This window comes from Crocuta crocuta, unplaced genomic scaffold (assembly GCF_008692635.1).
Source record: "Crocuta crocuta isolate KB4526 unplaced genomic scaffold, BGI_CrCroc_1.0 scaffold69, whole genome shotgun sequence".
NCBI classification, from domain to species: Eukaryota; Metazoa; Chordata; class Mammalia; order Carnivora; family Hyaenidae; genus Crocuta; species Crocuta crocuta.
Genome location: NW_027551576.1, coordinates 1,064,983 through 1,089,303, shown reverse-complemented (window position 1 = coordinate 1,089,303; position 24,321 = coordinate 1,064,983). Strand labels below are relative to the sequence as shown.

The following is a 24,321-nucleotide window of genomic DNA, read 5'->3' as shown; positions in this document are numbered from 1 at the left end:
CCCCCGCAGTGGCGGTGTCAGCAGGGCAGGGATAAGGGCCCTAGCTATTTGAGCCCCTGCGCCCAACCCTGCTGACCTGCCTGCATCATGTGGCCGAAGCTAAGGTGAGCAGAAGCCCCTCCCACACACAATGCTTCAGGGGACCTCACGACTGCCCTTTGACGTGGGCCAGCAGATGATTCTGTAATTTTCCAGGCGGGNGGGGGGGGGGGGGGGGGGGGCAGGGGAAAACAAAGGGTTTGAGTGATCTGGCCCAGGGGGAGATACATCTTCCAAACACATGTGGCTTCCTGAGGTAGGGAGAAGCCCCAACACCCTGCGCCACAGTATGTACACGGGGCAGACGGTACGGCAGGAAGTCCGGAGGAGGAGATCCAACCCACAGACTTCCCCTCTCCAAGCCTCGGTTTCTCTCTATGGAAAATGAAGGCAATGATAATGCCTTGCTCACGGGTGCTTTTTTTTTTTTTTAAAGTTTATTTTGAGAGAGAGAGGGCAAGCAGGGGAGAGGCAGAGAGAAGAAGAGAGAGAATCCCAAGCACCCAAGCAGGCTCCGCGCTGTCAGCACAGAGCCTGACATGAGCCTCGATCGCACAAACTGAACCATGAGGTCATGACCTGAGCCGAAATCAAGTCAGATGCTCAATCGACTGAGCCACCTAGGAGCCCCCATGGGTACTTTTAAGGATTACAAGAGAAAGGGAAAAGTAAGCTTCCTGAGGCCCTTCACTGCTGGGCATTACACCAGGCGTTTTACGCATACCAACTCATCTATTTCTCACAACGGCCTTATGAAGTAGGACTATTCTTGTTCCCATTCTACAGACAGGAACACCGAGGCACAAAGGGCTGAACGGGCTTGCCCACAGCCTTACCAGAAACTGCACACAGAGCTAATGCGCACGAGAGCGCCCCATAGATGTCACATTTCGAAGACGGCTATTGCTCTTACTACTATCATTTTGCATACCACAGGCTGACCAGGCTGCACGAGGGCAGCGGGCACTTGCACTTCCAGGAGAACGCAGCGGGCGGTGGGGTAGGCCTGGAAGGAGAGCACGACTTGGGCCTGGAGAAAGGCTGTGAGCAACAGGGCAGGGGACTGGTCAGGCCCAGGGGCCGCGGGCAAGGCCCTGGCAAGGCGCAGCTGGGCCGGCCGTCTTCTCCTCACCGTTCCTAGGCTCCTCAAGCTCCGGGTCAGCTGCTCTTCCAAACTTTTCCTCGCCGTCGGGCTCTTCCCAGTGCCCTAGAAGGACCCGAGAGCAAGGCCCAGGTCAGGCCCCAGCTCTGGGCTGGCTCTGGGCTCGGCTTCGTCCCAGAAAGCCCAGTGCTGGGCAGCAGGGGCCAGGCCTGGGGCTGGGGCCAGGGGCGTGTGGGTGGACAGGGCTACCAGGCTGCCCTGGGGGTCCTCTGGCCAGTGTTCTCCAGAGGAACGCCGAGGACGCGGACTGCCACAGGGGCTCCCCGGCCCTTGTGCCCATCCCGGACGCACTCACGTGTGTGCACACACGGTTACGGGATGACACGCTCACCGTGCACGGCCAAGTGGATGGCCACACGCACGCAGAGGTCACAGTCAGTCTCCCGGTAGCACCTTAGCACCAGCTCCGTCTGCAGGCGTGTGGGCACCAGCACGGGGCCTGGGGCGGACACGATGCCCCCGGGGAGGCAGAGCACGTCACCATCTGTGCGTGAAGGGCGGGGTGAGAGCTAAAGCTGTTCAGAATCCAGAGGTTAGTTGCACCTGACACCCCCAGGGGGCCAAGGAGCTTTGGGCTCTTCCTGGGCTGAAGGTGGGTGGTGAGGGCATGCAACTGGAACATCTCCCCTCCCTTCCGCCAACCCGCGCAGATCTTTTCTCTTTAAAAGTCGGGCTACTCACCCCAGAGGTGGCAGGAAAGACCCTGGCGAGGAGGTAAAGACAAGTGAGAGTATGCCACCGAATCTTGCCACCTTTCCCTGCCTGCGATCCCCGCCCGCCTTTCCGGGGCTCCCTGTTCAAGTCCCTTCCAGAAGAAGACAGGCTCCGCTCTTGCCCCCTCCCCATTCTTTTCGTATCCCATCAGCACCAGACAGACCAGCCAGGGCAGTTCTGGCAGTAGTGACAGTGACAGGAGCCAGGCCAGGGCCCCAGTGGGCCGCAGACTGAACCCTGAGCCTTCTTCAAGCCTCCCAGTTCCCCAGACTTACCGGAGAGCAGCGGGCAGTGTCCTGAGGCCCCACAAGCCTCTCTAAAGAGAGGACCATGGGGCTCCGGCCCAGCGCCAAAGACAGCAGGAACCAGGGCACAGGCATCTTCCAGGTGCCAGAAGGCACCAGGGCCCAAGGTCCTGTCCTGCCCCCCCCAGAGGGGGGGGCAGACCCGGGACCCTTGTTCCCACTCAGCCCCAGGAGGGGCTGGACTCCCTCCTCAGGGGAGACTGGGGTTCCAGTCCGGGCTTGAGCACTCCCTCTCCTGGGCGTCCTGAATCCCGTCCCAGACTCAGCCAGAGTGCTTTCGCTTTGGCTCCCGGCAGGCAACTGGCTGTTCCCGCCCCGCCCTGTCTCCCTCCCTGTCCCTCCCACCAACACCAGGCCTGGGAGCCAGCACCCTTGGACTGGGGTGGTGGCCTCACCTCCTTCTTTCCCTCTCCTCCTCCTCCTCTGCTGACACCTAGCTGGGAGGGGCCCCCCCGAAGAGTCACGGCTGAGTAAGGGAGCTCTTACTCACCCAGGGAGTCCCTAAGGAAGAGGGCCTGGGTAATCCTAGGGCATTTCCACGTCCCCTGTGAATCTGGGATTTTGCTGCCCATTGAATCTCCTCGTACTGGGCCATCCGGGTCCCTTCTCACATATGCCCTGGGACTCAGTGACCCTTTGTGGGACAGGAGCTCTCAAGGCAGGGAAAAAGGGCACCAGAAAGTGGGCTTTTTGCCACTTCCCGGCCTTTGCTCATGTGTGGTATGGAGGAAAGGGACTCAGAGCCGGGCACACAGAGGTCCCATCTGTGCCGTTGCCATGGGCCGGCTACATGACAAATGGACCTTTCTGAACCTGTTCACACTGAGAATTTCCAGATCCTCCTTGGCCTTTTCAGAGGCATTGCTTGTGAGAATGTGAAGACTGTCGCTGTGGACAGGTAGGGTTCGGGCGCGCCAACTGATGCATAACGACCCCGTGTGCTGAGCCTTCCTCCAACTCAGCATGTGTTCTCTGAACACACTAGAGAAGCACACTGTGTCTCTTAGCCTATCCACTGTGTTCATCTTTATTTATTTTTCTTGATCTTGGTCACACCTTTGTCCCGGCTACTCAAGGCTGAAGCCTCTTTCCTTGGATCAGGCTCTCTCCCCGCCTCCCTCCTCCTCTGGGCTGGACTCCAGTGGGGGAAAGCGGGATCCTGGCTCAGAAAGGGGTTTTCTCCACCCTCTGGAGTCACCCGTCACTCAGAACTGCCGTAGCTCCTGCCTCCCCGGCCCCTGGCCCGCACCGCTCCAGCCTGGACCGGTGCAGGTGCAAACTACTCTGTCCGGAATTTTGAGGGGAACTGGGGTCAGTGGGGCCCGCAGTAAAGACCGACTCTCCCTGCTGGCTCTGAAAGGGTCATCGTAAGGAAGAAGCCAGACACACGCAGGGAAGGGGCTGGGCCAGCGAGGGAGGTGCTCTGCTCCCGGGCTGGGAGACAGCGTGAGGATTTTTGGCCAGTAGTCCCGAGGCGGCACCCCAAAGATTTCAGGGTAGAAGGCTCGTTCAGGGATTCCAACCATTCGGCGTACGCCTGTCTCTGCTCAGCCTCAGTTGGCAAAATCTGGCGGCCTCGCGTTCCAGCCGTCTGCACAGCTCAAGGCGACCTCGCAGGCACGAACGAGCCCCGAGGCGGCCCCAGCTGGTGGCTCCGGCTGCAGGTTGAGCGTCTAGCGCCTGCAGCAGTCGCGGCAGGTCGCGCAGCAGGCGGTAGCGTGGCAGGGCGCGNCAGACTGGGGTCGGCACTGCTCCACAGCAGCAGCACGGTGCCCCGCTCCTGCGCCACGCGCGCCCGCGCCGCCCACAGCCACGGCAGCGGGCCCACGCGCGCCACGCGCGTCGCCTCCCACAGGTCCACGATCACGTCGCACCCGCCGCCCAGCGCCGCCCGCAGCAGTTCAGCCAGGGCTCCCACCAGGCGCAGCTGCGCCTCTGACTCCGCCGCGTGCAGGAGCAACACCGGCCGCGCGTGGCTCGGGCCTGGGGGCGGGAGCAGCAGAGGAGCGAGGTGGGGGGCGAGGAGGCGGCCCAGCGCTTCCCCTCCCCCACTCCCCGCCCCGGGACAACTCAAAGGGTGCCTAGGAACTAGGATGATGTAGGAACCTAGCTCCTTATGTGCGCTGTGGATGGGTACCCAGGGCAACTTCAGCCTATACTGTGCCTTTGGGCGAATTAGACGAAAGCTCCCCGGAAGGAGTCAGGGCCAGGGTGCCAGGTTTGGCAGGTGCAGAGCGGGCTGGATTTCCGCCCCAAGAGTCTCGTGCGCAGAGACTCTTAACAGTAACCCCCTGCACAGAGGGACCTTTGTTCCGTCTCAACCATCCCTGACCACTAGGGGGCCTGAGGCTCGCCACCCCGGGTAGCCGACCCACCACCCGGCTGAGGAGCCCAGGCAGGGGAAGGGCGGGGGAGCCAGCCTAGGCCTTGTGCAGACCTGAACCCTCGAGGCTACCCCAGAGTGAGCTTACCCGACAGTGGGCGCCGGCGGGTGAGTACCAGAGCGACGCCCGACAGGGTGGTGAGCGCCAGCAGTGCCAGGATCAAGAGCCCCAGGTGTCTATGAGAGACTGAGTCAAGCAGGGTGAGGCCAAGCCAGGGTCCTCAGTGCCCAACCTCCTTCTCACCCCACCCCTCCTCTCCCGAGAACTCACCATCCGGACACAAAAGGTGCTTCCAGGAAAACTGAACATCTGACCTCCACACCTGAGGGCACAGAGCCCCCCATCCCTGTGAGCCAGGGTGGCCCCTCCTCCCAGGGGAAGTTGAATGGGGACAGCGAAGGGAAGTTCCCCTGGACAGGGACTTTCTCCCGCACAGGGTTTGTGTTTGGTCCAGCTCTGGCTGGGCACACAACAGGTCAAGAGTGGCAAACTCAAAAAATAAATTCAGAGTTGGCCAGGGCGTCCATGAGAACCTGGAGGGCACAGGCCCCGAATGAAGTAATCAGATGCCACTGAGTTCGAGCCCACTGTCACCATGTCACCCTGTATGAAAGTGGACCAGGTTTTCTGATTTTCGAGAAGCCTGAAATCAGCGTTTTAAAATATGAACTCTCCAAGGAAACTAATTTGACAATAAACTCTTAAAAAAAATAGTATAAAAAATAAAAAATAAAATAAAAAATAAAATAAAATATGAACTCTCCAATATTTAAATGGTGGCAACTAATTCCAATTTCAAACACCATGTTGGCCAAACCAAACACTTTTGCAAACTGGATTTGCCCCACATGCCACCTGAAGAGTAGATACTGAGGGAGCATGTGCAGAGTGAGGAAACGATTCCTTACCAGGACACAGCTCCCTGGCTTCAGGAAGGGAATGATAAGGTCTAGCTTCACTGGGCTGGAGCCCTGAGTCTGTGGGAACAAAGCGCAGAATGACCATCTCCATAGACTCAAGTCTGGCTCTGTCCAGTCTGAGTCTTTGCCCACGTTCTTCCTCCTTCCTAGCCCCCCAGCCCCACCCAAATCCTACCCAGGCTCAAGGCCAAGTGTGACCGCTGACAAGAAAGAAGTCTTCCCCCTGCTTCATTCTCAGATCCTGCTGGACATTCCCGGATCTGATACATTTAAATCAGGCGATCGATGGGGCGCCTGCGGGGCTCAGTCGGTTAAGCGTCCGACTTCGGCTCAGGGCACGATCTCACAGTTCGTGGGTTCGAGCCCCCTGTCAGGCTCTGTGCTGACAGCCAGCTCAGAGCCTGGAGGCTGCTTCAGATTCTGTGACTCCCTCTCACTCTGACCCTCCCCTGCTCACGCTCTCTCTCTCTCTCTCTCTCTCAGAAACAAAAAATAATAATTAAAAAAGTAAAAATAAAATGCCGTTAAAAAAATAAATCAGGCGATTGGGCATTCGTCAACAAACATACTATGGGTGCCTACTCTGTGTCAAGCCCTGAGGAAAGAAGACACAGATGTCGTCCCTGTCCTCCAGCAGCTCACGAACCAAGGAGGCTAATTATACGCTGCCTCCCTTCTCTGTCCCACATGTCTGAGGGGATGGCTTGTCTATGGGAAAGAACCTAAGTTGTGAAGTCCGAAGACCACGGTTTTAAAAAGTCAGGCTTCTCTCTCTCTGACCCTCCCCTGCTCACGCTGTCTCTCTCTCTCTCCTAGAAATAAATAAAAACATTTAAAAAAATTAAAAAAAAAATAAAAGGGGCGTCTGGGTGGCTTAGTCAGTTAAGCATCCGACTTTCGCTTAGGTCATGATCTCACGGTTCGTGTGTTGGAGCCCCGCGTCGGGCTCTGTGCAAGACTGCCGGCTCAGAGCCTGGAGCCTGTTTCAGTCTGTGACTCCCTCTCTCTCTGACCCTCCCCTGCTCACGCTGACTCTCTCTCTCTCTCTCCTAGAAATAAATAAAAACATTAAGAAAATTAAAAAAATAAAATAAAAAGTCGGGCTTAACTCTTGCCTTTGTGGTTCCGAGCTGTGTGCTCTTTGTGTGGAGATAGGTTACCTCCCTCCCTGACCCTCAGCTTCTTCACTTATATATGAAGACGAGTAATCTTTATATTACTGGGTTATTGAGAGCATCACATGGGAATGGGCACGTGAACACCCTCTGTCTCCCACAGTGCAGTGTGTATTCATTTAGTAGTAGTAGCTGTCATTACACTGTCAACTCCTTAGGGGCAGAGGCTGTGTAATATAGCTCTCTTGTAGCTCCCAGAGCCTAATACATGGTAGACACAGAGTAGGGATGCAGTAAATACATGTTAAACTGGTCAGAATCGATTGCCATCTGTTTACAGGCAGGATATGGCTCCACCCTATAGTCTGGGTGCTGGTTAGGGAGTTGACCAGAGTCTCCATCCTCTGGAAACTCTCTCCACCTCCAACCCCTGTATCAGCTCCGTCCCAGACCCCATTCTCCAGCCAGCTGCCAGCAGATGCTGAGACAGCGACTCTCAGACCACGGCTGAACGCAATGAAGGTGGTCCTTTCCCGGCTCAGAGAGAGATGAGTCCATGGGCTTAGCTCTCACTTTTAGGTCATCCCATGTGACTTTGTCTTAAATCTTAAGCATGGCTTGGTGTTAAATCTTAAACATTTGCTACCACCTGCTTGCCTGGGAGCCCTCATAAAATGCAAAACGAATAAGCGAGCTGCAAGTGAGCCTTTAAGAAAGAATTGGAAAAAGCTAGTCATGCTTAGTCAAATTGGTGCTGTGGTTTGGTGGATATATTTGATTGTGGTTTTTACATCAGATACACAGAAGAAAGTCTGCTAGCCAAACTGTTGCCAGTTCACAAAATAGAGTTAAATTTGTCAGTGGTTTGCAGTCTTCTGCAGAGAGGACTTTAGCTTCCAGGGACTCTGCCCCCCAAGAGGCCGGGAACTTCTGCCACGTGCCTTGCGGGGGCAAGCAGCAGCACAGGGGGAGAGGACAGAGGGTTCCAGAGAGGGCGTTGGTATCAAACGTGGCAGCAGATTGAGTGGGTCAGGGGACAGCTGGATGTAAGAGGGCCAGTCTCTTGCCTCTGTTTACCCCGATAGTTCAGAAACTAAACGGACTGGACACTGGTCCATCAAAGACCCCGCTGACTGGCAGAGAAACCAGCCGACAAAGGCTGATCAAGTAAATCAANCTAGGAGGCCATACCTGGCTGATGCTATACACAGGGGGCGCCGAGCTGTCCTGCCCCAAGCCCGGATGGCTCCAGGCAGCGCTGAAGGTGGCGTGCACCCTCGAGGAGAAGTGAAGGACCAGCTGCTGGGCGTGGGTGTCCATGCTCACGTTCCAGGATGGCGCTGCCAGGGTGGGAAAGAGCATCATACGAGACATTCCGTTGGAAGGAAGTGGTAGGAGCTGGGCTGCGGTTGATCGAAAAGTCTGGGCAGGGCTGGGGTCTGGCTTGGTCACAGTTGGGGAAGGGGTAAATGGTGGAAGGGGGTCCCAGCCAGGGTCATTTATGGGCTCACCGGTCCTGTGGGGGCATTCAACGTGGCTGCTATTTCCAAAAGAGAACTGAGAAATCCAAGGACAGCATGTCAGTAAGCTCCAGGCACCATCCGCACCCCTTCTACCCCGTCACCCATGCTTGTACCTTAAAGCAGAGCTGGGGGTGCAAGTCTACTCCCTCCAAAATGTACCACTGTGGTAGGAGAAGGGAGTTAGTCAGGGAGCAGGGCCCTGGGCCCCAGCCCTGCCCACTTGAGTCCTGGGGAGGCCTGTCTCACCCCCTGTGACTCTCGAGCCGTGGCATTGGGGAGGTCTTCACACAGGGCATGCCAGCCCTGCCTCTGGCAGAGGGAGGCCTCCAGCTTCAGCGGGCAGCGGAGCGTCAGAGCCATGACCATCTGACTGTGCTGGCTGTAGTCCGTAAAGTGCACTGACTTCCAGAAGTCCGGGCCATCTGGGTAGGCGGCAGGCAGGGCCAGAGAGTGAGGCCTGGGGAGGCCTGGGCCCCGCTTCAGCCTCAGCCTCGCTTTGCACCCCCATCCCCAGAGCAGCAGAGGATGACTTTGTGAAGGTGCCCAGCATGGTTGCTGGAATGTCTAGGTACCCAGTGATGAGCATGCCTGCTCCAGACCGTTTATGACCTTTTCCACTTAAGCTGTCTCCCCTCCTTCCTGTGCCTCCATCCTGGCCAGCTCCCTGCTGCTACCCAAACTCAAAATCTGTATATTTGGGGGGCACCTGGGTGGCTCAGTCGGTTAAGCGTCTGACTTCAGCTCAGGTCATGATCTCATGGTTCGTGGGTGTGAGCCCCGCGTCGGGCTCTGTGCTGACAGCGAGCTCGGAGCCTGGAGCCTGTCTTCGGATTCTGTGTCTCCCTCTCTCTCTGGCCCTCCCCTGCTCATGCTGTCTCTCTCAGAAAACAAAACAAATGAAATCGTACCCATTTTCTCAGCCCACCTCAGATGCCACCTTCTATAAGAGACCTTCTCTGCTCAGACATTCCGCCCTTTCGGAAACTCAGCCCTTTCCTGAGATCATGACCTACAGCCTAATCCTTAATTATAACAATGGCCTGGCCTGTAGCCTGCCTTGTGCTACTCATTTGTTGTGTTTCAGGGTCCTGTCTCTCTAGTTTGGGGATAATAACATGCATAGAGCAATTCAGACATCACCAACCACTTTTACATATGATACTGAATTCAAGCTTCATTTCCTCAACAGTTGGAAAGTAAGGCAGGGCAGGTACCACTACTTAACTGATGAAGAAACTGAGGTTCAGAGAGTAAGTAGGATGCGACTCCAAGATTTCTGGTCCATTCTCTAAGGACACCACCTCCCAGTCCTCTCATATTTCTGAACCTCTCACAGTGCCTAGTACAATGTTCAATACTGATTTATTGGCAGGCTGATTGGTAGATGTGATAGCCCGTTTCCCCCACCGACTCCAGAGAAAGTGCCTGCATACCTTCTGGGGGCTTCCTCCACAACATAAGGTACGAAGTGTGTGAGTGTGTGTGTGAGTGTGTGTGTGTGTGTGTGTGTGTGTGTAAGAGAGACAGAGAGAGGCTGCGAATACACGAGAATGCATATGTATAGCACTCACAGGCTTCAGGCCAGTTCTGGAAGGGGCATTTTTTGCGCCTCACGGTGTCTTCTTGCAGGTAGGATGCCTGCGGGGACAGGGAGGGCAGTCAGGGAGGGTCACAGTAACGGCTTGTCCTGTATCAGTCACACCTGAAACTCATTCTGGCTTGACTTTGCCCCGATGCAAGCTGCCTGAGCGGTGGAGCCGAGAGGAGGAGGTCAGGGCAGCGTGTGGGCAGCGTATAGGAACAAGATCAGTAAGTGTGGGGCTGGGGCTGAGTCCCCTTGTCCCTGGGAAGGAGAAACTATCCTCCCCAGAAAGAGGAGAGGCCCACATTCCTCCACTTTTGGCTCCCTGGCTTCTGCCCAGTGATTCCCAAGGCGCCCGGCGCCCTGGGTGGACCCATCCCTCTGGACTGCCCGGCCACCCCGGCTGCCCCAGGTGTCTGCCTGCACGTCCCTTTTGTCTCCTCCTGGTTAACAAGGTCCCCTGAATCTTCTGTCTAGTTCGAAGAAGTCTTAATGCCATGCACCTCAGCTTTGTAAGGAGAGGAGGGCTGCTGTGGACGGCTCATGGGGACAAGACGTTTGGAGCCACGTGGAACCTCGCGGTGGCCCCCACTGTGACTCTTCAGAACACACAGCGAAGGCAACTGTGCATTCTGTGTCTGTGGGATGGGGCGAGTCTGAACCAGGGAAGGCTGGCTTTGGGCCGGACTGAGGCTGGAATCACCCCCAAAATGTCGCATATTCAGCAGGACGCTTCCATCTCTGACCCGGTGTGTGGCTCACAGTCAAACTGGCAGCAGTCTTCCCAAGCATCTTGTCAAGATGCTGACAGTAAGGCCTGACTTGCTGGAGATAGGCCTGACCTACTGGGAGGCCTAGGAGCAGAGCCGCGGACAACCCGATCCTTTCCCTCTGCTCACCTCTACGCACAGACACGGCAGAAGGAACTCATAAGGCAGGTCTACGGCACGGCCCCCAGACACAATTTTCTGTTGGCAAAGCAGCAAAAGGAGAGAAGAGGTGACTGAGAAAGAGCTTGGGCACCCTGGACGAGGGCAGCAGGCGCTAGGATCTTGGCCAACACACCCCAGTTTTCCTCTTAAAGAAGAGTTATTTCTTTCACTGAGGAAAGAGTTATTTCTTTTTTTTTTATTTTGTTTTATTTTTTATTAAAAAAAATTTTTTTAATGTTTTATTTATTTCTAGGAGAGAGAGAGAGAGAGCGTGAGCAGGAGAGGGTCAGAGAGAGAGGGAATCACAGACTCTGAAACAGGCTCCAGGCTCCGAGCTGGCAGTCAGCACCGAGCCCGACGCGGGGCTCGAACCCACGAACCGCGAGATCATGACCTAAGCGAAAGTCGGACGCTTAACCGACTAAGCCACCCAGGCGCCCCAAGAGTTATTTCTTTCACTCCCTTCCAGGGGGGTCCCTGCTCTGTAGTCTCTCTGCTCTGGGTATCTCAATATACGGAGTGGGGAGAGGGAGGAAATAGGGAAAGGATTATATATTTCTGGAGACCCAACTGTATGCCAGGTAGGTGCTAGAAACGTTAACTCGATTAATTAAATGCTAGCAATCTAAAACGATCTTTGTTTTATAAATGAAGAGAGCTGAGGGTCTCATAGATATAGTCTCGTCCCTGTAAATGACACCAGCTGCATACAAGGGCATCCGCAACAACTGGAGGTTCAAGTCGGGTATCAGGGCCTGGGCTGAGTGAACATTCTCTAAGGGGCAGCAACAAAGGAAGGCGATGGAAGGGCATCAGGACAGATGTGACCACTCCCTGGGGGGAACTGAAATGCCTTCTTAGTGCGACCTAAATCTGGGGCTTTTCTCACTGGAGATAAACGCCGTGTTCATTTCTCTGCTAGGCATTCATGGCTGCTCCAGGTCTCTGTCTGCCCTTTCCCTTCCTCTCCCCCAGGGTGACAAGGCCCCCTGCATTTTCTGTCTAATCCAAAGAAGGCTTAATGCTAGGCACTTCAAAAATGCAGGGATGTCGTGGACAATTCCTGTCCCTCTCTGGGCCTCAGTCTCCCCCATGTGTACAAAAGGGAGGCCCTTTTCGCTGCAGTGCTGTGTGACCTGGCTTTTTAAAGGGAGACGACACTCCATACCTGGGCCTCGAGGGGACTGCTCAGCTCTTCGCATTCTAGTGCCCATTGGTGACAAAGACGCACGCTGACCTCGGGTCCCGGAGGAATGGTCACTCGAATAGCCCGTGCCTCAGGCAGCAAATCAAAGGAGAACTCGGGCCCTGGGGAGAGGGGGGCCTGGTAGCCTCTCTTGGCCTCAGCGCAGTCACCGTTACGTGGCTGCACCCATTTCTGGTCACACTCCATGCCTACCTCCATGCCGTTGTGAGCTGGGTCTGGGGAGACTTTCCACTGCCTTTGGATCTGCAGGTTGGGTCCTTTTAGAGCGCAATCCCTTGTGAGAGATGTCTGGGAAGGGGACAGCGATGTGAGGACCCTTCTCGGACAGGCAACAGCTACTCAGCAGCTTCCTCTGTAGGCAGAGAACAAGGCTGGCCTTAAGGCCAGGGATCAGGCTTCTATTACAGCTTCTGGAACTTGGAGTACCTCAGGCTAGTTGCTCAACCTTTAGACCTCAGTTTCCCTAACTGTAATGGACAGAAGAGTCGACTTCATCGCCATGACATCTCTCACATGGGGTGAGAACAAAACGAGAGGCCCGAAAGGAAAGGGNCAGAACCGGAACTTGTATGGCTTCCTGTGTTCCTGCACCAGGAGGCGGATCCAGCCCCCCTGGAGGTCTGCACAGGAAAGGACACATTGACAATCCAGCCCTTCGCTGCCCCTCCCCTACCTGGAAATGTGGCTTGATGTTAGACAGTAAGCCATTTGAGATCATGGAGGGTAATGAAACCGAGCTTCCTTAGTCCTAAAAATTATGATACAGTCAAAAAAAAGGATTAATTCCTTAAGTAGAGAAAAAGCTATATATATGCAAAGTTGTCCACTTTTTTCTTGCAGCAGTGCAAAACTAGAAACTGCCAATTGTTAAACAGTGTTTGGGCATTTACTATGTGCCAGGCACTGAGCTAGGCAATGAAAACGCAGACTTGAATAAGAAAGGTGTTACTTCGCGAACAGAAAGCAGTAATAGTAAACTCATGGAAGTATAACATTTTAATCCGAAGAATTGGTACCAGTGGAAAGGAGAAGCACCTTCACAAAATGATAAAAGTGAACCCATGGATATCAGTCATGGTATGCTATTTTCAGATGACCTGTCTCTGGTGAGGCTGACGAAAGGACAGACATCTGTTCAGTAGGCTAGGTCCCAAGTTCCTCTGCCTGCCCCCCCCACCCCATGCCCCTAATTCACATTCCCACTGAGAAGAGCCGAAAGGGCTGTTTCTCATACCTGAAGGGTTTGACACCAGATGCAGGTGCGAACAGCAGGGGTGGAGCCAGAGCTGAGCACAGCAAGGCTTTGGGGACACAGGAAGGGCCAAGTGGGTCTGGCAAGGAACATGGGCAGACCCTCCTGGGAAGGACGATAAGAGAATCAAATGATAGGGTCCAAGGAGGTCCCTCCTGCCTCAGACAACTTGCACTTGAGACTGAGATGTGTGGCTTTGGGCAAATGACGGATCTCTCTAAGCCTCAGCTTCCTCATTCATAAGTAGGACTCTTGTCAAGATCAAGTGAGATAAAGGGGCGCCTGGGTGGCTTAGTTGGTTAAGCGTCCGACTTCGGCTCAGGTCATGATCTCGCGGTTCGTGGGTTCGAGCCCCGCGTCGGGCTCTGTGCTGACTGCCAGCTCAGAGCCTGGAGCCTGTTTCAGAGTCTGTGACTCCCTCTCTCTCTGACCCTCCCCTACTCATGCTGTCTCTCTCCTAGAAATAAATAAAACATTAAAAAAAATTTTTTTTAATAAAAAAATTAAAAAAATAAAAAAATAAAAAAAAGATCAAGTGAGATAAGGTGTGGGAAAATGATTTGTAAACCAGAACGTACCCTAAGATATGAAGGAGCGTTATTGTATCACCGACCGGAAGGGAGAGATCTGTTAAGGGGGAAAGATTATCCTTTGTCTCTCATTTAATCCTCCCCTCAGCTCAGGGGCGACAGCTTTCATCACACAATCAGTTCTACCGCACTCCTCTACCCCTCAGAAACGGAGAGTCACAAGGGCTAAGGGCATTGCTCACAGCCACACGTGGAGTGTGTGGCGGGACTGCAAGGCAAATCCGGGCTTGTCCTAATTCTAAACCCCGTGATTTTTCCTTGATATGGTACTTCCCAAGTTGGGAACCAAAAATGACTGGCTCATTAGAGATCTGGAATGAAAGGGACACAGAAGAGAATCGGGGCAGGGACTGAGACTCACCGCTGAGAGTGTCTTCCTGAAGGCACAGGGCCCAGTAAGGGTAAGAAAGGAGAGAAGAATTATTAGTAGGGATTCCCAGAGGGGGCATTCTCCCTGGGGTCTTTGCCTCAAACCACCTAGTTCCAAGGCCCATCAGCTAATAGCCCATCCACTCTGGCTCTCTTCTTTCTAGCTCAACCCCTGCCCGGGTCCTCAGCACACCAGAACCTTGGCCACCCCTCTGAGGCCACATAAGGGACACACTGGGGCTGCCACCAGGCCGCGGGGAGGCAGGAGAGGAGAGGCAGAAGAGTGGGAACCTTTACCAGCCTGTGGCGGGCAGCTGTCCCCACTGGGCAGAGGGGTATCTTACCATGTGGGAGGCCAGCAGACAGTGGGTGCTCCGGTGCGGAAGACGGGGGCAGCCAATCCCAGTGGGGGCAGAGAAGCCAATGAAGAGCAGGAGAGGCAGGAGCAGAGCTGCCAGTCTGGGGCTCCCCATGGACTTCCGTGGGGTCAGAGCCCCCAGAACATGGCTGCACAGCCTGAAGGTGGGCGACAGGGCCTCGCTGTGCAGTAGCAGAGAATGCAGGCAGCAGGCGCCCTCGCCTCTGCCTGCTGCTGCCCCGCCCTGCCCCAGAGCTCCTCCTGCATCTAGATCTTAACCAGCCAGCCGGGCTGCATTCCTTCTCCCAGCGGAGGGACGCGTGCGCCCCCCCCCCCTTCCCCCAGGAAACCCTACTGCCCCGACCTGGAGGGCAAGGGGCTCCTGCTCTGGCAGAGAAATAACGGGAAAGAGGCCAGCACCGGGTTAGGGGGATGGAGGGCTGCACCTATTTCTTAACCCCTCCTACTGCTGCAACACTCTGCAGATCTGACCCGCCTACTGCGCTCGCTCTTGGACTTGGAGCTTCCTTGGAGACGTGCTTCATCCCCTCACTTAGAGAATTAACAGTACTGTGAAGCACTGTTCTGTGATGCGGGCCTGGAGACAAAGGTGACTGAGGCACCACTCAGAGTTGAGCAGAACAACAAAAAGTCACGATAGGATGCACATACATCTCACATGCCCCCACACTCAGCCTGCTCCCTACCTGGCTGACCCTCAGGACTAGAGCCTAGCTTCCTCTCTCCACCCAGCTCTTCTGGGCAAAGGGGTCCATGCCAAAGGGGCATCCAGCTTCAAGGATCCTCTCATCAGTACCGTCTGTTCAGGAAGCCCCAGAACTCACAGCTGAGCCCTGGAGCCGAGGGAGCCGGCCCCACACGCTGACCTGGTTTCCTGTGGTTTCTGATGCTGACGAGGCTCCCGGCTCTGTGGGGACCCTCCCCATCGTCCCACAGCTTCCTCCTGCTCATGGAGCACTTGAACCGCTTTAGTCCTCATCTTGGTGACACACACAGAAAGCAAGCCTGGGGCACACCTACAGGCTTAGGTCATCTTGAGATTAAAGCCTGACTGTAGCCTTGTTTAGGCCAATTCTAAGTCTTCAGGTCCACAGTCTAAAGACCCATTGTACGCATTATCCTAAAAATACCCTCTAACTTCTGCGTTCCTCAGAAGACAAGGACCCTTTCCTATTCCTTAAGTTCTCCAAAGCCTGGCAGTGGATGTCAAGAAATAGGTGCTTTGGACGTTCCTGGGTAGCTCAGTCAGTTGACTCTTGATTTCGGCTCAGGTCATAGTCTTGCGGTTTGTGAGTTCCAGCCCTGAGTCCAGGGCCTGCTTGGGATTCTCTCTCTCCCTCTCTCTCTGCCACTCCCCTGTTTTCTCTCTTTCTCTCTCAAAAATAAACTTAAAAAAAAAAAAGGTGTTTTGCAGTTGAATAAATATGATAACATTTAAGTAGCAGTTTATCTGCTTCACATTTCACAAGCACTTTCATATTTGATCCTCCTAATCACCTCATGAGACAGGTAAGTGAGAATTCTTCTTTTCATTTCGTAAAGAGAAATAAGGAAACAGAAAGAAGAGTCAAGGTCAAGGTTTCTAGCCCAGGGAGCACCAATTCTGCCAGCCTCTTACAGTTGATTTCATTTTCTAACATTCTGTAGTCTCTCTTCCCACTGTCTCATCTCCCTCTGCTCCTGGGAACCTAAAAGGGTTTGCCTAGCAACGATCTGTTTTTTGGTCTTAGAGCCGATCACTGCAAAAACAGATTAGTTAAGGGGCACCTGGGTGGCTCAGTCGGGTAAGCGTCCAACTTCGGCTCAGGTCATGATCTCAGTTCAAGAATTCAAGCCCCTTGTGAGGCTCTGTGCTGACAGCTTGGTGCCTGGGGCTGCTTCAGATTCTGTGTCTCCCTCTCTCTGCCCCTCCCCCACTTGCACTCTGTCTCTGTCTCTCTCTCAAAAATAAATAAACAAAAAAATTTTAAACAAAAATAAACTAAGAAACCAGATTAGTTAAGATATGAAGGAAGAAGGGGCGCCCGGGTGGCTTAGTCGGTTAAGCGTCCGACTTTCGCTCAGGTCATGATCTCGCGGTTCGTGGGTTCGAGCCCTGCGTCGGGCTCTGTGCTGACTGCCAGCTCAGAGCCCGGAGCCTGTTTCAGAGTCTGTGACTCCCTCTCTCTCTGACCCTCCCCTGCTCACGCTGTCTCTCTCTCTCTCTGTCTCTCCTAGAAATAAATAAAACATTAAAAAAATAAAAAAAAAAGATATGAAGGAAGAAAAGGGTGGTCTGGCCACACAAAGGACAGGTTGAGTTTTCACCCCTCAATTTTTACCTAACCCACAGTGGTTTAGATCTACATTACTAATGCATTTTCCAATGCTTAAGGGCATGAAGTGAGAGACTTGGTTCCATTCTAGAATACTTTCCTTTCTTAACCTCTTATATCATCTGGACTATCACAGTGAAAATATTTCCTTAATTGCTCCCTGACCCTGGCTAAAGTATGGTAGGAGAAGCAGAAAAGAAATAAAAGGACACACATCCACACATACAAAATAAAAAAAGAAGAGAAAAGGAAGAACATGAGCACATAGAAAAGGAAAAACAATAAAGATGAGGAAGAAAAGGAGACAGAAGAGAGCAAAGAAGGTCTATGGTTTATTTATTGTCTGCTGGTTTGCCTATTGATTGAGGGGCCTGTTCCAAAAATGAAGTAAAGTAAAAAGCACAGACGGTGAGTTCCGACACATCCCGGGAAAGAGCAGGGAATCAGTCCAAGATTTGCCACTCTTCCTATCAGGCTCTGGACCATATCTCATTTTAGGAGTACTACAACCCGTGAGGTCAGTCTTATTAAACCACATTACAGACTGGACAACACTAGGAAGATTAAGTAACAATACAAAATACAAAAATGGAGAGCTGGGACTCACCACCCAGTCTTTCTGGCTCTTTCTTCCAGAACATACTGCTTGGGGAGATCTGTGAGAAGTCAGAGGGGTTCTGGGCCCTCTGGTCCACAGAAATACTAGATTTAGCAATGTGATGTCGTTAGTAGGGTTAACAATGTAAAGGAAGTGAATTAGTGGTCAGACTTCAGACTTCCAGATGAGTAGGGATTGTTTGGCAAGTATCCACACAGTAGGAGCAACTGGCTGGAAGAGGAGGTAGCCAGCGAGAGTAAAAGCCAACTGCGGCGCAGAGGCCCCGTCCTCCTGGAAGATGGCTGAGGCTGCCTCACTTGTGGTTTGTGTCTGAATGAGCTGACCCCAGACTTCATGCTCTAATAACCTTTAGCTGGGGACCAAGCCAACAGAGCTGAGGAAGTCTTGGCACAGCCCTGCACATGCTCAGACGCAGAGTACACCGTGGGGGCCGTGGACAGCTGTTTTTCTTGAGCCGTACCCTTACATGGACTCAGGTGAGACCATGCAGCAGCATCTCCAGGCTCTTTCTGTCAGGGCTGATTCTTAAAGTCTGCTGGGGCAACTGTGCCTACTCTTAAGGCACCGTGGGCAGGAGGGGCCAACCCATTAGACCCAGGCAAACCAGGAGTGGACAAGTGTCCCTTCCTCACTTCTGCTATTCCAGAAGGAATCAACCTCTAGAATTCCAAGGCAAGCAATTAGGTCTAAGAGAAGAGGTAGGGACCCCCAGTCTGAGAAGGGGAAATTAACAATGCTTATCAAGGAAAGGGATCTGGAGATTTATTAAGCACCTGCTATGTATTTTATTTAATCCATTTATTTATTTAATGTAATTTTATTTAATAGTAGCTACTATGATTCCCATGTGTCAGATCAAAATCGGAGACTCAAGTACCCTGCTCAAGGCAAAACGTAGAACTCCAACCTAAGTCAGTCTAATACAAGAAGCTGTATTCACTCCACCACACCACACTGCCTTGCTCACAGACTAGATGCTCTTCTAAGAGTCCTTCCAATGCCTACACTCTAGATCTGCAAACATCAGGGAATTATCATTCCTCACATTTCTACAGTGTTACATAGTTCACAAAACACCTTCATAACACTTCACTTTGTCTTCAAAGCAATCCTGTGAAATATGCAGTGTTGATGCCAACCACGGAACTGGGTGTGCTGGTACTTGAACCCATCTTCCACCATCCAAATACAGTCCTCTTCCCATTAACTCAAGATCTCTTTCAAAGGGGATCTTGTTTGCTCTGGGGACTACAGCCACGAGGCAGGGAAAAAAAATAACTGGAAAAGCAGAATCCCAATAACCCAACAAGCAGAAAACAAAAATAAACCAAATGGCTTTTTTCCCTTATTCACAGCCATTTCCGTAACAGGTCTTCAAAGGCACTCTAAGATTACAAAATATCATTCCAATAATCAAAGAAAATTTTCACTTTATTTATTTTTGAAAATTTTCACTTTAACATTTTTACTTGCATCCCAATTCTTTGAAAACAAGCAATTTGTTCCCGGGGCACATAATTCCATTGCCCACACATTTCCATCTGCTTTCCTTTGCTCTCCAAATCCTACCTCAGACACAGTCTAATTCTCTCCTCTGTGCAGTACATCCTGATTTCACGCTACAGTAGGTCAAGTTACTTCATTCAACAGAGTACACACTATGTGTCAGGTACTGAGCAGGGGGGTGAGGAAAAGACATGTAAACAAATAACTCTGTCAATAAGAGGTAAAAAAAAAAAAAAAAAAATCCCATGTGGATTCAAAGAAAGAACTCTTACTCCTCAAACTGAAGCGACCAGAAGGCTCCAGGATTACCATATAAACTGCATCTTGAAGGATAGGTAAGAAAGGCATATGAAGGTATAAAGGGGAAATGTTTAAGCAAACTGGGAAAACATGAAAGTAATATGAGGTCTCATGAGGTTTACTGACTGAGAAAGACTATGTGAGAATTTTGGGAGATAATACAACACTGGTACACTGGAATCACACCTTGGAAATGTCAAGAGATTGAAGGATTTTGATTGTTCAAAAAACAATGGCACGTTGTAGAGGCTTGATGACTATCAAGAGCGGTGCTCTTGGTATATTCACTTGCACCACAGGGATGCAGGAAGAGGTATGGGTATGATGTAGAAGACAAGGAGCTAAGTTTGGGACACACTGAGTTTGAGATGATCATCGACACGTAGAGAAAAAGGCTTTCCAGTAGAAGTACTGCCAGTATCTAAGAGTGAGAGAGTATATACTTAATGTTTATGGAATAAAAGAAGGAATGCAAAAAAAATGACTAGATCTCTGGAGACGGCAGAGATCTGCCATTAGAGATCTGAACATCATCCAGAGATGATAAAGTGGACAAGAACAAAGGGACACACATCTTTCCTGCAATAAATATTTACTGTAGGCCAGACTTTTAAGTGTGAAAAGAGCCTTTAGTTCACAGATCTCTTTCGCATTTCCATTTTTATCTGCTCCACACCGTCTGATCCTGTGTTCGTTAGTTGTTTCACATGTATATTATGTTTCACCCAGACTGTACGCTCCCTTATATGCAGGGATACTTTAAGATTCTTTTGGATGCCATAATATATCATTAGATACATAACTGATGATCTGTTAACACTGAATGATAAACATGAACATCCAATCAAAAGAACCCGTAACACAAGCAGGATAAATGAGAATGGACCATTTTACAGGCGGAGAGATTAAATGCATGGCCCGTGGTAGTTTCTCGTAATCAGCTGTAGGGCTGCTTATATGACTCAGATTCCTATGCCCAGTTTACTTCTCTACGGCTACTTCCAGGTTTCCCAGGAAACTACCTACCTCCTAGGGCCTAAGGCCACTCAAGTAACCTACCTTTCACACTTTATCAAATCCCAACACAAGGCACAGGGTGGACAAGGCAGTTCTAATTTTATTGAAGTTCTTTTAATTAAAATGCTTGTCACTAGAGACCGCAGCCTGCAGGGGAGCCTCCCAAATGTTTCCTGCCCCTCGACTTACAGATTGAAGTAGAATTTGACTTATTCCCTATCTCTTTCAGTCTTGGTGGCTAAAGGGTAATGGATGGAAGTGGAGAGAATGACCAAGAGGCAAGGATGAGGCTCAGTCTTAAAGAAAACCTCCGAAGGCTCTCAACTTCAACAACCTGAAGTTTGTTCTATAGTTGTTGATCGCCCAGTTCCAGCCAACCAGGAATANGGGGGGGGGGGTGGCTTTCCAGGATGTGGGCCTCATTTGCTCTAGCTGCCAACCTCACAGCTGCCCAAATCACCAAAGATTTCAGAGCAGCTCCTCTACCTTCTCACTCGGCTCAACGGGAGGCCCAGGCTTCACCCCACAGAGCAGTCCATCAGGCAGGCTTCATTTACGCTTCTTCTCTTGTGTGCTGGTGAACCAAGAGTCTAGGAGCTTCTTGCTGTAGTATAACTGCCAGGCATGCACTTGGACAGCCAGCACCAACACCAGGTACATGACAGAGACGGCAGAAAAACCAAAGAGGAAGCGGTACGCCTTTCCGTGGCGGTAGAGCTGCTGTGCAGCGGGGAACATCTCCATGCTGCCATAAATGAGGGGAGCTATGGAGAAGAGCCCCATGCTGATCATGGAGAGCACCAGGTAGCTAATGTTGTTTCGAGGGAAGGACAGGAGGCCCAAGAGGGAGGGCACAATGCTCAGCAAATACGGATATTCCCACTGATAGGGCATGGCCACCTGATCGTGCGACAAGAGCCTCAGGTGTCCCACACTCATCTTGGCAACCAGCAGCAGCCATATGACCAGATGCACGTAGATCAGCTTCTTGATTTCATACTTGAGGGTCACGCTGTGGGGTAGAGCAGAGGAAGAAGTACCTTTCATTCAAAATTTTCTGACCACCAACTATACGCCAGGCAACTATACCGGAACACTGGGGGTACAAACGTGAATACGACCTAGTCCCTGCCTGGAGGGCAAGGAACGAAAGAAGAAAAAAATAATAGCAAAATGAACCGGAAGAGCTCTAGTAAATATACACTGCAAGGTATATGGGAACCCGGGAAGGAGCAATCAGTTCAGCTTAGGAGGGGATGTCTGAGGAGCTGGAGGAGAGTGGTATTTGAGCTCCGGGTATATGCGGAGCCGCATATTCCCACCAGAGGTAGTAGCATGCAGGCAAAAAGACATAAGCGCTGTGTTCCAGGACAGCAGACAGCAGGTGGTGCCACAGGAATACTTTGTAGTGGGAAGGGGAGCAGCGAGACGAGAAGGTGCAGAGACTATGAGTCAGATTAAAGGCAAAAGAGTAACTCAGAGCTTTGTGTTTGGAGAGATGACTTTGCCCCACAGGGATGTAGCCTAGAGGAAGGAGATACTGGCAGAGAGGAACTCAACTCAGGCTGCCCACTATGTCCCCAGCTAGAGTAGATTTTATAGTCAAAGGAAGCCCACGGATTTCTCTTATTCTTCTAATTCTCTCAGGTCCTAAATGTATGCTCTTCACCGCCCTGAGGGCAGTTTCTGCTCGGAACAGTCATCAAAACACTCGCTTGGGTTGTGATATCCTCTTGGACAGGGTCTAAGGATAACCATGAAAGGAAGGTCCAAAAAGCTGGTCATTCTTCAAAACTCTGGAAGGATGTGAAAAACATTCTGGGAGAGTTTGATGGATTTACGGAGAGAAAATAGATTTTTCAAAGTTTTTATTTTAAAAATATTCATATAGAAAAAGTGGAAGGGGTAGGGGTAAAAAAAAAAAAAAAAAGTCAGTCTTCTGTAGACTTCATGCTCCATGAAGGCAGGGACCGATTCTTTTTTTTTTTTTTTTTTAAGAAACTTTTTTATTGAAGGTGTAACATGCATACAAAGACCAGATCCGCTTTTGCTTACTACGGTATCCTCAGTGCCTAGCACAATGCCTGATGGGTAGAAACGCAATAAATAACTGTCGAATAAACGAACGCAGAAATCCCCCTTACACGGGGGTGTTCATAAAATTGATTTTAGGCAAGTTAAAGGCTGGACTTTGTGGTTCACACTCTCCCAAACGGCCCGAAATACAACAGCTACCATATACTGGACAGCCTCTCTACACGAATTACTAGCTCACTAATTTTTCACCAAAACCTAAATAGATTACTTTTCCCTTCACAGATGAGGAAACTGAAGTTCCATTAAAAACTGGGTTTCCGAGGGCCAGCATCGCAAGACCCGGGAGCCTACAGGGTAGGGACTGGACCCTCCCAAGGCAAACGGCGGATCACGGGGTGGCGCTTATGGGAGCAGCCGGGCTTCCCGAAATTGGGAACCGGCCCTAGGCCGACACGGGAGGAGGGGACTTGGCAGGTGCGCGCTGGCGGGTGGGAAAGACCCCGAGGCCGGCCGGCGTCTCTTCCCAAGCCCTACGGGCTCCGGCTGGAGCGAAGGCCTCCGTGCTCCTCGCCTCACTTCATACCTCATCTGGTAGTGCATGGCGACGCGCTCCCGGTGCTGAAAGTCGCTGCCGTCGGTGCCGGCCGCTCGCGGGCCTGCCCGAGATGCCATTATCCCCGCCCCAAATCTCGGAGCCCCTCACACCGACCCTGCCGCAACTACCCGGGCCAAGAACCCCGAACACCCCGTTAGCGCAGCCTCAACTCGCCACCCTACCAGCCGCGCGGGTCTGTGAGGACGACTTCCGGCCTCTCTGTCTCTGGAGGACCGACTCTGTGGTCACGCCCTCGCGCACGCGCACGCGCACGCTCTCTCGGCCAGGGCCGCGCCTGACTCTGCCCCTTTAGAGTGCGTAGAAATGAACCTGCAGGAGGTCATCTTCTTGCAGGCTTCCTGCACCGTATCTTCTAGATTATCAAACACATTCACTTTTTAAACTCTAGTATGAGTTTAAGACAGCGCCGTCTCCACTTCACAGATGGGGAAATGATACTTGAAAAGGGTTCGGAAGCTGTCCCAAAAGCACACATCACTAACGCAGTATCAAAATATCTCCCTATGGATTAATTAATCATTGCAAAGAGAAAATGGTAACAGCTTTACAGTGGAAAAACCTGGGGTGTACCCCGTTAACCAAGTAAAGTTAACTTGATCAGTAATAAGACAAGGTGACATCATCTGCCTCCTGTTACAATGAGAACACTGCCTCACTTCTGTGATCTTTCTGGCAGAAATACTTAATCTGAATTTAATCATGAAGAGATGGTAGATAAATTGAAGGACATATTATAAGATAATTAGATTGTATTTTTAAAAATGGGAAGGCTATGAAAGAGAAAAAGTGGTTTTTTTAAATGTCATTTTTGAGAGCGAGCATAAGCAGGGAGGATAAGAAAGAGAGGGAGACAGAGGATCTAAAGCAGACTCTGCCCTGACCTCAGAGAGGACGATCTGGGGCTCAAACTCAGAACCATGACATCATGACCTGCGCCAAAGTTGCATGCTTAACCAGTTGAGCCACCCAGGTGCCGTAGAAAATTGTGTTTCTTAAATGGTAAGACTTGAGGGGCGCCGGGTGGCTCAGTCGGTTAAGCGTCCGACTATCGCTTAGGTCATGGTCTCGCGGTTCGTGGGTTCAAGCCCCGCGTCAGGCTCTTTGCTGACCGCCAGCTCAGAGCCTGGAGCCTGTTTCCAATTCTGTGTCTCCCACTCTCTCTGACCCTCCCCTGCTCACGCTGTCTCTCTCTCTCTCTCTCCTAGAAATAAATTTTTTTAAAAAATGGTAAGACTTGAAAGTTGAAATGACCACTTGATCCAAGGGCTGCACAATGGATGTTGTGTTAGCAAGCATGAAAACATTAATCTCCTTATACGTCTCTAGCAGAGTTCTTGGGTGACCAGGTGCATTGTCAATGAGCAGTAACAGTTTAAAAACAATTTTTTTCCCCTGAGCAGTAGGTCTCAACAGGGGTCTTAAAATATTCAGTACAGCA

The 24,321-nt window shown here is 51.7% G+C and overlaps 3 protein-coding genes across 9 annotated transcripts in view; all 3 read right to left on the bottom strand.

Annotated features, from left to right (window-relative positions):
* The window catches only part of IL17RC (interleukin 17 receptor C), a 12,590-nt gene extending 10,084 nt beyond the window's left edge, over positions 1–2,506 (bottom strand). For 4 of the 7 annotated variants that reach the window (XM_077751488.1, XM_077751490.1, XM_077751489.1 and 1 more), the window contains exons 1-4: positions 1,883–2,178; positions 1,533–1,685; positions 1,172–1,246; positions 971–1,080 (exon numbers count right to left, since the gene is read on the bottom strand). In XM_077751488.1, coding sequence (XP_077607614.1) covers positions 971–1,080; positions 1,172–1,246; positions 1,533–1,685; positions 1,883–2,063 — 519 coding nt within the window. In that variant the 5' untranslated portion in view covers positions 2,064–2,178. The other 3 variants (XM_077751492.1, XM_077751493.1, XM_077751494.1) reach the window with 1 other exon arrangement.
* Positions 2,507–3,221: 715 nt separating this feature from the next.
* On the bottom strand, positions 3,222–15,424 carry IL17RE (interleukin 17 receptor E). Its single transcript, XM_077751541.1, is given in 18 exon segments — positions 3,222–3,952; positions 3,954–4,203; positions 4,692–4,790; positions 4,875–4,926; positions 5,513–5,581; positions 7,831–7,979; positions 8,151–8,196; positions 8,276–8,323; positions 8,409–8,584; positions 9,734–9,800; positions 10,644–10,712; positions 11,845–11,984; positions 12,076–12,293; positions 12,443–12,503; positions 13,118–13,240; positions 14,087–14,102; positions 14,439–14,725; positions 15,340–15,424. Coding segments are annotated over 18 exon segments (2,178 nt in total). The 3' UTR covers positions 3,222–3,729.
* A 5,199-nt stretch (positions 15,425–20,623) lies between these two features.
* Positions 20,624–23,062, bottom strand: JAGN1 (jagunal vesicle mediated transporter 1). The gene is made up of 2 exons (XM_077751515.1): positions 22,851–23,062; positions 20,624–21,242 (listed from the first exon to the last, which is right to left on the bottom strand). Exons 1-2 carry the CDS (start codon positions 22,937–22,939, stop codon positions 20,780–20,782), a joined length of 552 nt encoding a protein of 183 aa, XP_077607641.1. The 5' UTR covers positions 22,940–23,062; the 3' UTR covers positions 20,624–20,779.
* Between the last annotated feature and the right edge of the window lie 1,259 nt (positions 23,063–24,321).

Bases quoted from the DNA above. Each gene is read 5' to 3' on its own strand.
- JAGN1 (XM_077751515.1), bottom strand. From the start codon at position 22,939: ATGGCATCTCGGGCAGGCCCGCGAGCGGCCGGCACCGACGGCAGCGAC. The intron at 21,243-22,850 runs GTATGAAGTGAG...TCTACCCCACAG, and splicing joins GCCATGCACTACCAGATGAG to CGTGACCCTCAAGTATGAAA.